Source organism: Equus przewalskii, chromosome 24, assembly GCF_037783145.1.
Source record: "Equus przewalskii isolate Varuska chromosome 24, EquPr2, whole genome shotgun sequence".
Classification (NCBI taxonomy): domain Eukaryota; kingdom Metazoa; phylum Chordata; class Mammalia; order Perissodactyla; family Equidae; genus Equus; species Equus przewalskii.
Window position 1 is genome coordinate 28,685,418 of NC_091854.1, and position 14,602 is coordinate 28,700,019.

General features: G+C 47.3%; 1 protein-coding gene across 1 annotated transcript; it reads right to left on the reverse strand.

Moving 5' to 3' along the window:
• Nucleotides 1–7,162: 7,162 nt before the first annotated feature.
• On the reverse strand, nt 7,163–10,329 carry GADD45A (growth arrest and DNA damage inducible alpha). The gene is made up of 4 exons (XM_070592330.1): nt 9,960–10,329; nt 9,343–9,444; nt 8,920–9,157; nt 7,163–7,839 (listed from the first exon to the last, which is right to left on the reverse strand). Exons 1-4 carry the CDS (start codon nt 10,001–10,003, stop codon nt 7,726–7,728), a joined length of 498 nt encoding a protein of 165 aa, XP_070448431.1. The 5' UTR covers nt 10,004–10,329; the 3' UTR covers nt 7,163–7,725.
• Nucleotides 10,330–14,602: the final 4,273 nt, after the last annotated feature.

Below are 14,602 nucleotides of genomic sequence, written 5' to 3' on the forward strand. Positions count from 1 at the left end.
GACTCAGGAGCTCTGCCTTCTGGTTCCACCTCTGCCCTTTGCTCTGGAGTAGACTTCTTCTCTGTGGCAGACAGGTCAGCTGCTAGCAATCACAGACACATCCATCAGCTTGCCAACGCCAGAAAGAGATTTCTACTCTGGCAGAAAAGTCTCAGAAAGATCTCTGATGGGCCCTGCTGAAGTCCCAGATCTATCCCCAACCCATACCTATGGCCAGGAGGATTGGCCAGGCCTATATTGCAAATCTACCCGTGAGGCTGGGGTGAGGGGTGCTAACAAGAAAGAAAGTTGGCAGAAGGAAGAGGGAGGGGGGCAGGACAGACAGGAACAAGGAACAGCTGTCCATATACACTATGCTCCCCTCAAATCCTGTCTAGCCCGCTGCGGCCTGGTTAACTGAGTCCAGCTGAGAAGAGTGACCCTTTTACTTTTCTACATAAAATCCTCAGAGCCCCCTGGCTGCTTGCACGACCAAGTCTGTGCTCCTTAGGAGAGCACACAAGGCCCTCTATGATCTGGTCTCTGTCTCCCTTTCCAGCCTGCCTCTCTCCACTCCCTTCCTTAACACTTAATCCTCTAGCAAACACCGCAGACTAAAAGAGTCCCTCGTGTGCCACGCCTTTCTCCCCTGACTAGCTCCTAAGCGTGCTTCCAGACTCGGGTCAAGCATCTCCCTTCCTGGAAGCCTTCATCATCTTCACCACCACCACCCTCCACACACACACACACACACGCACACACACACACACACACGCACACACAGAGCATGCCCAAACTTGCTATGACATCACACCAACTCAAAAACTATCTGTGTCCATCTGTCAGCTTCCTAGGCTAGACTGCAGGTAGAAACTACGCCGTAATCATCTTTCTATGGCAAGTTCTAGCATAGCACTTGTGCACAGTATGTGCTCAGCCTTTGATTTTGAGCAGAAACTGCTCTGATAAAGGAGTGATAAAGAACCAAATTAAGTTCATGGAAATGAAGAGAAGAAACTAGATTAGTGGAAATTAACATGATTTAATTGGATGGTGTCTCAATATTCGGTTCTGTTGGGCTATGTAGGTTACTGCTTTTTTTTTAACTGAAATCGCCCTCTAATTTGCAAACAGAATAATTACATAGCATACACACATCCATACATAGAAAACTACCTGCTCACAGGAGATGCGGTTCTCACTAGGTTACGTACATTGAGCGTTTCCAGGAACTGAGTGAAGTGCTGTCTCTGCATTGTTCCCTTTTGTCCTCACAACCACCGAAGAACATAAGCCTTGTTTATTTTCCCATTTTATAGGAGAAATAACTGAGGCTGAGAGAGGTTACACTAACTTTCCCAAGTCCTGGCTAGGATCCAGGACCCAAGCGGAGGGCTCTAAAAGCCCACTGTCTCGCCTGCTACACTCTTACTCTTTATCTTTCCCCAGCTCTGTGGTTAACAGTTACACAAAGAAGCAAGATGCAATCAGAGGCTCTTCTCCAGGTGAGCCATTTCTTGCGAGTGACTGTTTTGAAGATTGTAGTACGATTACAATGTGGTGATGGGATCCGGAACCGTTGCTGCTTCTCTGCATCGTAAGCTCGCTCTCAGACACTGAGCTGTAGACAGATATTAGCATAAACGCATGAGGATACAAGGAGTACTTTTCCCGTGAAGAAGCTCTACAACGAAAGAGAAAAAAAGTCTTAGAATTCTCTTCTGCTTTTTGTCTCCTTTGGTTTTCCTGAGGCTCTGTCCCACTTATTGGATAAGTAAAAGATTAGACCCAATTAGTTTCATCCTCCCCCAGGCTAACCTCTGTTGTCTGGTTGGCCTCAGAGATGGCTTTCTCTCAGAGACAGAGGACTGAGCCCACAGTAAAATTCAGGTTCTTCCCCTCTCCTGCTGGGTGACTCTGGAGGAGTCTCTTGACTTCTCTGACCCTCAGGTGCTTTAGCAAGGAAATCAGATGAATTGATATCCTCAAGAGCGTGTGACAACCCAGAAAGTGTGAATGGATGTAAGAGAAATAGGACTCTTCTCGCTTCCTGAGCTCCTACCTTGCGCCTGATGCTGAGTCTTTGTTCAACAACAGGTCGTTTGTATCATGCTGATCAGCCTCTTCCTTGTTTGTCCAAAGTGCCCAGCGCTGTGTCCGGCAAGTGACAGGTCTGTTGGTCGGCCACTTCAAGGCAGCGCTAGGAGCCATTCTGTTGGTGGACTCGCCCACCTTTTGTGGTTCTTGTAACTTGTGCACTAGTCACCTTAGTGAACTAGTAAAGTCTAACTCCGTCTCCAGGGAGCAAATTGTTCCAGTTAAACCTCTTCCCTGGGAATTTCTTCGACCTCTGCGGAGCAGGGCATATGCCTCGGCTCCTGCAGGGCTGACATCAGGGAGACCGATAAGCGAGAGCTGCTCCTGCCCGCTCCCTCGCCTGCCCTGAGATTTGTAGAGTGGTTCTGCTGAATTTCAACTGGAAGGACTCCAAGAGAGCATGTAGTGTTTCTCAAACTTCCCTGAAAATAAGAATTACCTGAAGTAGTTGTTAAGAAAATAAATTCTGAGCCTTATCCCAGCCCCACTTAATCTGAAGCTCCTGGAAAGGGGTCTTGAAGCTATATTTATAACAAATGCCCCCAGGTCTTTACTATCATCAGAACAATTTGAGAAATTCTGCTAGCACAAACATATTTTACACAGGAAGAATCTGACCCCAGACTGAGAGATACTAGTTGTTGGGGGTGAAGGGTGGACCCCACATGCCTAAAAGGATTAAGACGGGAAGCCTAAGTGAGTCCAGCAGGCTTGAGTTTACAATAGGGAGGGGTGGGGTCTGTGGCAAACTGGAAATCCTTGTCTAAAAAGGAGGAGCCTCCTTGCAGCTTCAGCCAGTTGCTGCCGCACAAAATGTGGACCCATTGCTGCCACACACAGCAAATTTTCAAGAGATGGTAGAAATCAGGATTTGTCCAAGAAATTTCTCCATGTTTAAATGTTGACAACCGATTCAAAACAAATTTTTCTTGACCATGGTGTCAGCCAAATTTCTCTTGGCTCCCTATTTCCGGCCTCGCATTAGGGCTCTGTGAGCCATGGTTTCATCTCTTCCTTGCCTCCCTCATGGCAGTGATAACACCATGCCTCTTCTCTCAGTTTTAAGTTATTATTTTAGTTTTGCAGAAGATTAGGCCTGAGCTAACATTTGCTGCCAAGCCTCCTTTTTTTTTTTTTGCTGAGAAAGACTGGCCCTGAGCTAACATCCGTGCCCATCTTCCTTTACTTTATATGTGGGATGCCTGCTACAGCATGGCTTGATGAGCGGTGTGTAGGTCCGCACCCAGTATCCAAACTGGCGAATCCTGGGCCGCTGAAGCAGAGTGTGTGAACCTCACCCTACCCTAAGGGGCTGACCCCTTATGTTACCTTTAAATGGCTTCCTGTCACCTGGTGAAAACACCTGGCTTGCAAGGCCCCTCCCGGTCTGGTTCCCACCCCCTTTCCCACCTCCCCACCTGTCACTGGAGAATGTGGCTCTGAGAGCAGACTGCCTCCTTTTGTATCCTGGATTTGCCACTTACTAACAATACGACCAGGCCAATTCATCTGTGCATCAGTCTCCTCACCCTCAAAACGGTAATGGTAATAGTACCTCCTTCCATACGGTTGCTGGGAGGCTAAAGAGTTGCTACTGGATGTAGAGTGCTTCACACAGTGCTCCACGTGAAGTGAGCCCAATATACGCATTGTGGTCGTCTCTGGAAGCCGGCCCCAAACAAGCCTTGCATCCCTACCCTCTAGAGCTGCAGGTCCCGTCCAGGAACAAATGCCCTTCCAGTGTCGCACAGGTCTCTTCTCCTTCCGGTCCCAGGAGTACTTGGGTCTTGAATCAGGACTTGTCACCCAGTACTGCAGACGTCAGGCTCAGGCGTCTGCACCTCATGACGCACTTCCCTGTAGGCAGAGACCCTGTCTTTTCACTGCTGTAGCCCTGGGACCTCACACCATGCCAGGGACATGATGGGTTTGCAGTAAATGGTGTGAAAGGCACGAATGTGCTGATCTTGATTTCCTTATTTGATTCTAAGCTTCTTAAGGCCAAGTGCTCCTATAGGCACATTTGTGTATCCTCCACAGGCCCTAGCAGAATTATACTCAGTATTCAATCAAGTCAGTCATTTGTGTGGCTTGCAGAATACAACGCCAGCTTCTGATCAAAGAGCATACAACCTTCTCCTCCACACCATTCCCATACGCCCTCCAGAGATCTCCACCCTTTGAGCTCGCGAAGCAGTTCTCTGGGCCTGTCTTCCGGTACTGGATGCTTTTTGCTTTGATTACATCAATGTCCAACTCTCATTGTTCGCTAGACCGTGACCTCCCTGAGGCCAGAGCATGGGTAGGCTCCAAAATAACCAGCACAGTTCCTTGCCCACAGTAAGCGCTCACTAAATATTTCTTGGTGGTCTTCTCACAGTTTCTTATGTTTATTTAAGGATCGTTAGGAAGAAAAAAAAGATTCGACTCAATTTGAGGGACACTGGCCTCGTGTTAAATCATGCCAGTGAGAGTTTTGTTCATTTGAAGGAAAGACACCTCGTTGCTTGCAGCCTTTTACCGCACATCAAAGAATAAACTGTAATCTATATAGTCGAGAAGTGAGGAAACAGTGATCTCCCTGGGGTTACAGTACATGGTTTTCAGTGGGTTACAGTGATTTGACAGGGTTCCATGGAGTAGAGGAGACCGGTGGCCTTCACGAGCCCTTCAGGACAGAAGTCGCCCAGGCCTCGGGCCTCGGTGATTGCACAGAGGACGAGCCGTGCTATTCGACACTGAGATGAAGTTGCCAGTGGAAAAAATAGGTATTTTCCACACACAACACACCTTCAGGAGATGAGGGGACTTTTTGCTCCTGTTCTAACAGTTCCACCTACTTGGGACAAGTAGGTTTAAAGTGACAGCTGAAGAAGGTTACCGTCAGTTAGCGGCAGAGGCCATCCAGGGGGTTGCACACTTGCTGACAATTAGCTCACTTTCACGACTGGATTTTCCAATGCCATGTTAATTTTGCGGATGTTCAATCAGAAAAGAATAACAACACTTAAAACTTAAAAGAAAAACCCAAACGACAGCATTGCATTAACTGTTGAGATTTTCCTGAAACAAAACAATCTGAAGAATATATACTGCCACTCCATGTCCCGAAGCACTATCAATTTCTAATAGAGATTCGAAACTCCTTTCTTAAGATACATATATGACGTATCTTATAAGCAACAGACAGGTTTCTCTGATGCCTTAAAACTTCCGCTTCTGCTACTGCCTGTAGCAGACACGCTATACTGGGCACCTGTCATGCACCAGGTAGTTTGTAACTCATTATTTCTAAATCCCTCATTCAGTCAACACACATTAATCCAGCACCTACTGCTTGCTGGGAGTGTGCGAAGTCCTGGGCTATGATTATGCACCACACGTTAGTTCTTACCTTCAGGGAAGTTACAGTATTGTAGGAGAGGCGACAAGTCTGCAAGATGGATAATTGTATCTCCATTTTTCCGTAGAGGAGAACAGGCTGCAAAGGGACTAGCACAGGCTGCTCCCCACACTGCCCACAAAGCTAAGCTGCTCCTCTGCACCCTGCCTTCCGGTTTAACGCACTCAGCTTTGCAGAAGGGTTTGTAACGAAGGAGTTGTAGAAAGGGATTGAAAATCCTTACTCTAGTGGGAAGCAAAAAATTCCACGGTTTAAAACTCACAGTTCTCAATCTTTTGGTAATGTAAAAACTAAATATTAAATACCAGTTACATTTTGCATGGGGCGCTGGCTTAAATCAAAGCTACAATGACCTAAACAAGGCCTAAAAACCCCACATTTCTAGCAGATGTGGAAAAACAGAAACTTAATTGCAAGGTGAAGGGCTCACGTCCCCCTTCATCCATAGACAGAAACGCAGCTTTTTGTTACTGCTAGTTGGTTGGTTTTTCTCTCCTCAGGTTTTCTACTTTTTCCTGATGGCGTGGAGTCGTGACAAAGATGCATGTGGTTTGAGAAGCAGGCAAAGGAAAATGCGATGCCCTGTAGCTGCGCCAGGCCCTGCCTCGGGACGCATTTTTGCTTTCTTTGGCTCCATCTGCATGAGATTGTTGCAGTTAATTATCAAGTGACTGTTCCAACTAAAAGATAATTGTTCTGCTGAAGGGTTTCATTTCTTTTGCTCTTTTCTCCCATTTCTCCCATCTGATATAATTTAACCAGACCCCTCAGAAACACAGAAGTGTTCAGCTGGAAGGCACACAGCTCTAGAGTATGGGCGCCAGAAATCTTTGCCAGGCCACTTCCCTACTGTTCCCTAAATATGGTTCTGCAAGATGCACGGCCTTGGGCTGTCACAGTTGCTTCCAGCTTGGCCTTCTTACCCATGGCCTCCTATCCCAATAACCCCCAGTGCGAGCTTCCTAGACATTGATCACGTCACTCCCTGCATGAAGGTCTCTGCCCAGGTGACAGAAGGAAGCCCAAGGGCCTGGGGGTGACACAGGACACCCTGCAGTCTCAGCCTAACCCCACCTGCCTTTCTAGCCTTCTCTCCTTATCTTCCGGCACCAGAAGCGCAGTCACTCTTTGCTCTCTTAACAGGTTTTGGTCTCTCAGGCCTCCACACTTGTCACAAACTCACGCCCCCTGCTAGCAACATCCTTCTCCTCTCTCTGGCTGGGAAATGCCAATCATGCTTTCAGACCCAGATAAAACGCTCTCCCCCGTGAAAACGTCCCTGGTCTGGCAGGCACTTTGGGTTCCTTTTCCTGCTTCCCTTAGCATTTTGCATAAATCTTATAATAACACTAACATCAGTGAACTGTGATTATTTAGATTTTGCAAATTCAATCTCTAACCACTTCTTTTCCCAACTCCTCTTAAATCACCTTTGTTTTTCTGACTTTGGACAGAGTGTAGAGAGGGCATCAGTAAAACGCCCTGTTAAATAAAGAATACAAAAATAAAACTACACCCCCATGTTCAGCCCAAATATTTCAAAGTGGAAAAAATATATATATACACATATATATCTATATAGACACACATACACTATATGATTTCAGAAGGGTTTTAATTTTTCCATATAAAAACACTTGTTTAAAGTCCAAGTTAAAAGAAACAAAAGCACACATTAAGAAATGATGCAATTATTCCATACGTTTATTGTATTGTGTTTCAAAAAATTTATAGCATAAATAACCTTTCATGTCATAAAATAACTTAGTGCAATTTATAATAAAACTTTGAGAGTTTAACATCTCATCAAAATACAATAAAATATGGTTTTAAAATATGATTAACCCTTTCTGCTTTTCTTGTACTTGAGGGCATAAAAACCAAAAATACCCAAACTACGGCCGCACATTTAAACTTTTAACAAAGCATATTTGGTTTATTTAAATGTAACTCAACCATCCTAAATTAATACATAGTTTGTTTTCCTTCCTGCGTGGTTCTTTGTCATTTTTGTTCCTTGTGTCTTGTATTTCTGTTTCAACACAGCTTCCTTCTCCATTTTCACCTCTTTCCTCTGCAAAGTCATCTATCTCCGGGCCCCCAGAACATGTAGTTGAACTCGCCCAGCCCCTTGACATCAGTTTCTGTAATCCTTGCATCAGTGTGGGGAGTAACTGCTTGAGTAACTACAAAGGTATTTCAAAACTTCAGTGCAACTGGGTTCAGTTATTTGCATTCAGATGCCATCACCGTTCAGGGAGGTTAATCACTGGCACCCACTGATCCATGTAGCGACTTTCCCGGCAAAAACAAATAAGTTGACTTAAGGCGGGATCCTTCCATTGGGATGAATGTGGATTCTGGGAACAAATGTAGAAAAATAAATTTACTATTAAAAAAATCAGCATTTGCTAATAATTACATTACTTTTGAGCGGAAGACACATGAACATTCTATACTTTGTGTGACATGGAGACCAGTTACGACCATAAAAAATAACATTTCTGCTAGGTAGGCGGGTTTCCTGCAAAATCATTACAGGTAATTCTCTCCTAAACAATAATGCTGCCAAGTCTGAAGCATGCAACCCACTGAGCCTTATACATATGTTTGCATGATACTATTTATTCAGTTTTGCATGAGAGTATCATTCACAGGTTTGTGCTACCAAACTTGTACTGAGACCTGAGCTAAATGACTGAGAAATACTTCCATGCTGTGCCTGCAACGAGAAGAGAGCTGCCCAGCAGTTACCTAGAATTGCCACCTGTTATCCCCCCCAAATGCAGAGTCGTATTTTGCAGGACCAGCAAAATAATTAGGCTGCCACTTAGTTAGACCAGCCAAAAAAGTAGTAAAACGTAAAAAAAACAAAAGGTATCACATTTACCTCTGAAAACACAAGCTATCTACCTACCAAAGGTTTTTAACTAGGAAAAATAGCTCCAGTGAAAAAATGCAAGATTGCAGAGAAAAAATTTCCACTCTATCCTCTTAATGTATTTCTAGGGAATTAACAAGGGCTGTCTCCTTACACCGATTCTATTTTTAGCTCTGACTGGCAGAGAATGAAGCTGACTCCTTAATGAGGGTGAGCCAGGAATTTATTTGGCTTTATCTAATCTGCCCTGCTAAAGGAATTAGTCACGGGAGGTAGCGCAGATGTAGGTAGGGAGTAGCTGGGCTGACAGTGCTGACTCACAAGGATCTCTTCCGCTGCTGGCAGCCTCGAACGTGCTTAGACATGTTCTGTACCAGAGAAAATCCTGATGATGAAACTAGCCCATCTCGGCTGAAAGTCCAGCCACACGCTTTAATGGGGCAAAGGCAGCCACGCTCGTGACCCCCACCCGTGGCCGGTTTGCAGTCACGCGACTCTTAGGCCCGGCTCCCCTCCCTCCGGGCCTCCAGCCCCGCCGGCCGCGTGCCCTGGCGCTCACCGTCACCAGCACGCAGTGCAGGTCCGGGGGCTGCGCGGCGCCCTCGCTGGCCGCCGGGCTCGCGTCGGGCTCCAGGAGCAGGAGCTCGGCCAGCCGGCCCGGGTTGCTGACGCGCAGGATGTTGATGTCGTTCTCGCAGCAGAAGGCCTGGATCAGGGTAAAGTGGATCTGCAGGGCCACATCCCTGTCGTCGTCCTCGTCCGCCGCCAGCAGACACAGCACCACGTTATCAGGGTCGCTGTGGGCAGCAGGAGGGGGTTGGCGGCAGGTGAGCGCCGGGGCCCGGGGGTCGCGCCCTGCCCGCTCGCTCCCCGGGGGCAGGCAGCCGCCGCGCAGACGGAGAGCGGCGCTGCGGGGCGAGGGGCCACCTCCCGGGCTGGGGCGGGCAGGAGACCCCGGGGGACACGCGGGGGCCCCACTTACACATTGAGCAGCTTGGCCGCCTCGTACACCCCGACCGTGATGGTGCGCTGACTCAGGGCTTTGCTGAGCACTTCCTCGAGGGCATCCCCCACCTTATCCATCCTACACGCCAGCAAGAGCAAGGGGGTCCCGTCAGCCCGGGCGCCCTCGGGGCCGTCGCCGACCCCCGCGCCGCCCCGCCCCGCCCGCGACCTTCCCCCCGAGTGCGCACCCCCGCGCCCCTCACCTTTCTGCAAACTCGGGCTCCCAGGCCTGACCTGGCCCCCCCCTCCACGACCCCACGCACGCCCACACGCCGGGATCCGGTGAGAAGCCCCGAGAGTATCACCCGCCACCCTCCCGGAGGGCACTGCCAGTCCCAGGCTGGGTGCAGACACAGGCTGCCCGCCGCAGCAGCCGCACCGCAGGGACAGTCCCTGCTGCCCTTTGCAAAGGCCCGAGAGGCTCGGCCGGGCTGGGGGACATGCTCCTTCCGTCCGCGGGCGCCCCTGGGAGGGTCCCCGAGCGAGAAAGGCGGGAGGCGCGCTCTGCAAACTTTTCCCCGCTCACCCCGCGCAAACCTCCCGGCGCCCCGCTGCACTCCCCCAGCTCCCCCGCGGGACGCTCGGCCGACTCACCTTTCGGTCTTCTGCTCGCCAGCCGAGAATTCCTCCAGAGTCATATTGCAACTGCAGGTCCCGCCCCGAGAGAGAGCGGCTTGCGGGCTGCTCCTGCCACCGAGGGCGCGCGGGCGCCTGCTCTCTGCACTCCCGGCCTGGCCGCTCCAGCGCCCGCCGCCCCGCCGTCACCCGTCCGCCACCAGACGCCACTCCGACCCGGCTGCCGCCTCACAGCCACTGCGGGACAAAGGCCCCGCTCGCCGGAGTTATCCTGCCAAGGCCGGCCAACCACCGCCCGCCTCATTTGCATACGCGCAGCCATTGGGCTATGCAAATCAGCCTGCGCCGACAATTTGACCCCAGCTCCTGGAAGTGGGCGGAGAGGAGCGGAAGGGGGAGGGGCCACGCGGGAGGCGAGCCTCGGAGCGGGGGCGGGGCGGGGCGGGGCTGGGGGCAGGGGGGGCTGGGGGCGGGGCCCGAAGGAGAGGAGGGCTTTGCAGGGGTGGGGGGAGCGAGTCTTCAGCTGGGCTGGAGCTGGCTGCCAAGCGTTTTTCTAGTTGGTGCACTTTTTTTTATTGTCGTTTCATGTCTTTTGTTTCTAGGGGTTGCTATTAAAATCTATTTTCGGGGTTAATGCACCCAAGTCCAGTAATTATTAGTAAGCAGTTTACATAAAAAGAGTGTGTCCAGACCTCTGGAGCAAGGTTTACCTCAGAAGTGTTGTTTATGTAAGTCTAGGCAAAGCTGCTTATTAGTAGCAGTATTATTTCGGTGCCCTGATGGCTGGTTTGATTTATTTTTGGAAGGTTGCAAGGGTTGGAAGCTCAAAAAAGAAAAATCAACACATTTGTGTTTGGTGATGGCAGGGAACCAAGTTGGAATCTTTTCTGCAGAAAGCAGAAAGCCTTCCCACCTGCCCGGGGTAACTCTGGGAAACCGTGCTCCCGAGGAGCTGGTGCCCACATGTGTGTATCCTAGCCTGCAACCCAAACTCGCCGTTCTCAGGGAGCCTTTCCCAAAGGAGGAGACTTCTGAAGGCACCAGCTAGGAGACAAATGTCTGACACCCACATAAGTCACAAGTCTAAATTCAAAATGCTGCCAATGTGCCCTTTGCTTCCTTTCACAAGACAAGTATGTCACTACCCTCCACAGAGAGCCTATGATCTCACAGCGAATTATGGATGGTAGATGCTGAATCACAAAGCTGCAGCTATAAGACCTTTTAGTCATGTGCTAAAATTCCACCTTTGAGATAATGGCAACCTGTGGGTGGAAAGCAAGCAGCAGTTACGCATTTTTGAAAAGCAAACTTTAATGTATAGACTTTCACTGAATAGGTTGAAAGTTTTTTCTTTGTTTTATGACTTTATGCAATAAGTGCAAAAGCATGTCTTAAACCTACTAAAGTCACCAAAAGTGGTGAAAATTCCCCCCATATGCTTGCATTCAAAACAGGGCTTGCATTATTAAGGTCACTGTATAGCCAAAGGTCACAGAAGTCATCTTTTGCAGAGGTACATGGGAGTTTTTGCACCCATATGTTTGTGTCATTCTAGACAAAATATTCTCCAGCTCTCTTGATCTTAATTTAGTGGAAGAGAAAAGTGATAGGTTGGTTTTCTGGCTCATTTACTTGAGCTGCTATTTTGCACTTAATCCCTGTGTTGTCAGCAAGGGACAATGTGTGAGCAAAGGAATGGCGGTGGCCAATGCATAATTTCCCCAAGGGTGCCTGTGTATTTCATGTCTATACCTTAAATCCTAACATGTAATGTCTTTGTTAAAGAATTCCTTAAAGCTGAAATTTAGGTAGGTGCTGAAGCACCTCAAGTTTTGCAGACAAACCCTGAATTATACAATCTGGCCTGAGTCATTTGGAAACTGTTGAACTGTGTTCTGTGGAACTCCAAGGCCTTTCTTACAGGTTCTTCGGAAGAAAGTGTGGTCATAGCAAGCTGACAAAGAATTAGGGATGCATGTGCCTTTCTTAACAGCAGGGACTGTGACTTCATCAACGTGGTGTTCTGATACCCAGCACAACTTCTGCGTTTAGGAGAAGCACACTCAATGTTTACTGAATTGAACAGAATCTGAGTTGAACAAGAAGGTCTCAGAATCTTGCAGTCCTGTGCATTGCATGAATTCTAAGATGTTCCGCACTGAACTTTAGTTCAAAAAAACTTCTTTGATGTCCTACTATACACCAAGAACTGTACAATTCCTGGTCCTTTGCCTTTAAAGAGCTTCCCATCTAATTGGTACGTCCATGCTTGAACTGGATTTTGGGACAAAATAGCATGCACTGTCATCAGCTAGCTATGCTGGAAGTCCCATGACTTTAGTCATCTGAACGGAAACTGTAGGATAGTAGAACCCGTGTATTGTTTATGTCAATTCAAATGAGCCACAGCCCTAATAATGCTCCACCCAAGTCAATTCTGTGCAGCAAAACTGGTATAAAAGGGCTACTTCTTCAGGCCTAGAGTCTCTCTCAGACCCTGTCCTGCTTATGCGGCCTCAGGGGAAAATGATTTGTTCCAGTGTCGTGAGTTGTTCTCGGTGAGATAAGCCTAGGCTTCCAGTATTCAAAAATATTCCTTTGTCATGTTTTCTGACTCAGATATGTTACATCATTTTGCCTCATTGCTGAGTCTTCCTAGAATGTTTCATCAGTGATTATGTTGGAGGCTGGTCCTCATGGCTGCAAGCAGAAGCTGCATTCAGCTCCAGTTAGATTATAGTTAGACATTAGGATGATCGTAGATGCTGTATTTCATAAAGGCTCCTTAGTCCTGGGGGAAGTTAGTACCCAATGATACATCAGAGGAATTTCCCTAGATCAGTACAGAACATATATACATATACATATAGGTATTTAAAAAGATAACTCCAATTTGTGAAATCATTTTTAAAACTACCTCAGGTATCTCCAAGTATTTCAACTGCACAGGACTGGAATTGACCTTGTACTAATATTTGTCAGGATGCCAAATGGTTATGTTTGGAAATTGGATGGAAGTACGTCCTCAAGAATTGTTAACTTATTTTAGCAATGCTACTTACTTTGCATCTCAAGAGTCTTTTTGATTTTTCTTCACTTTTAGTATATATATAGTCCTACTACTGGTTCTATAGTATAGAATGATAACTTTCTTTTTTTCGAAAAGTAATCAGTCCTTTAACATCTGAAAGAAATATGATGCTTATTATTTCAGTATGAGATCATTGTTTACATTACAGGAGATCAATTAGACTGTGACAGATGTATCTACTACCTACCTAGAACTCTAGTATTATATTCTATTATATTGTTAAAAATTATAAGGTTCCTGATGTATTTTTTGCATAAGTCTAGTGAAGTTAGTTTCTAGAGGCAGCCTCTGAATTTCCTTCATTTCTTCCCTGGAGAAGATCATTCAGACAAGATTTGCTGTCACCTAAAAATGTGTGCCCCACTTCCAAGGCCCAGGATTTTGCCGGTTTAGATTCTGGGCGTGGACATGGCACTGCTCGTCAGGCCACACTGAGGAGGTGTCCTACATGCCACAACTAGAAGGACCCACAACTAAAATATACAACTATGCACTGGGGGAATTTGGGGAGAAAAACCAGGAAAAAAAATTTGTCATTTCTTAGGATCAATACTTGCATTTGAATTTAACGTAAATGTTTGGTTTCTTGGACCATCACTGTGGGAGGCAAATTCTAAGATGGCCTCAATCATCTCTAAGCTGATTTAAGCTCTGTATAACCCTCTTCCCTGGAGTGTAGGCAGAACCCAAGCCTTGCTTCTAACCAATAGAATACGGCAATGATGTTGGGCTATCACACCCACGATTATATTACGTTCTACGGCAAAAGTGAAAGGATTTTGCAGACGTAATTATGGTGCCTAATCAGTTGACTTTGAGTTAATCAAAAGGGAGCTTATGCTAGGTAGGCTTGACCTGATCAGGAAAGCCCTTTAAAAGAGGGACGAGGCCTTCTCTGAAGAGAGACTGGAGGCATCAGAGACTCTCTTTCTCCAGTACGAGCTTTGAAGAAGCGAACTTCTATATTCTACAGCTGCAAGGAAATGAATTTTGCCAGCACCCTGAGGGAGCTTAGAAACAGATCCTTCCTGCGTCAAGCCTTTAGGTGAGAATATAGCATGGGAAACACTGAGTTTGGCCTTGTGAGACCCTGAGAAGAGCACCCAGCTAGGCTATGCCTGGACTTCGGAGCTGCAGAAACTGAGGTACTAAATGAGTGCTATTGTAAACCACTTTTTGTGGTCAGTTGTTATATAGCATCGAAACCTACTACTACTCCCTTAATTCCATCTTGTGTGTTCAACAAACCCTGACCTTATGAAACTTTCCTTCAGCTATGAATATTCATGGTGGTGGAGTCGTGGTGTGGCTTTGAGCTTTAGGCTAACCACCTTGTATTGCCACCAGGTGTTCGCATTTCACCAACCATGCGGGGGCCAGCCAGTCGAGGGGTCAAATGAAGAGACATTTTTCAAGGACCCCTTCACCCAATTTCCCCAGCTTCCTCCTGAGTTAAGGCTTCTATTGTAGGAATGTTCTCTCTGTGAATGTCTCCGTTTGGTGGATGAGTCACTGGCAAAGAAGGTAGGTGGTCTGAGTTAGTAACTGGCCATTTTGGTAGTCTGTT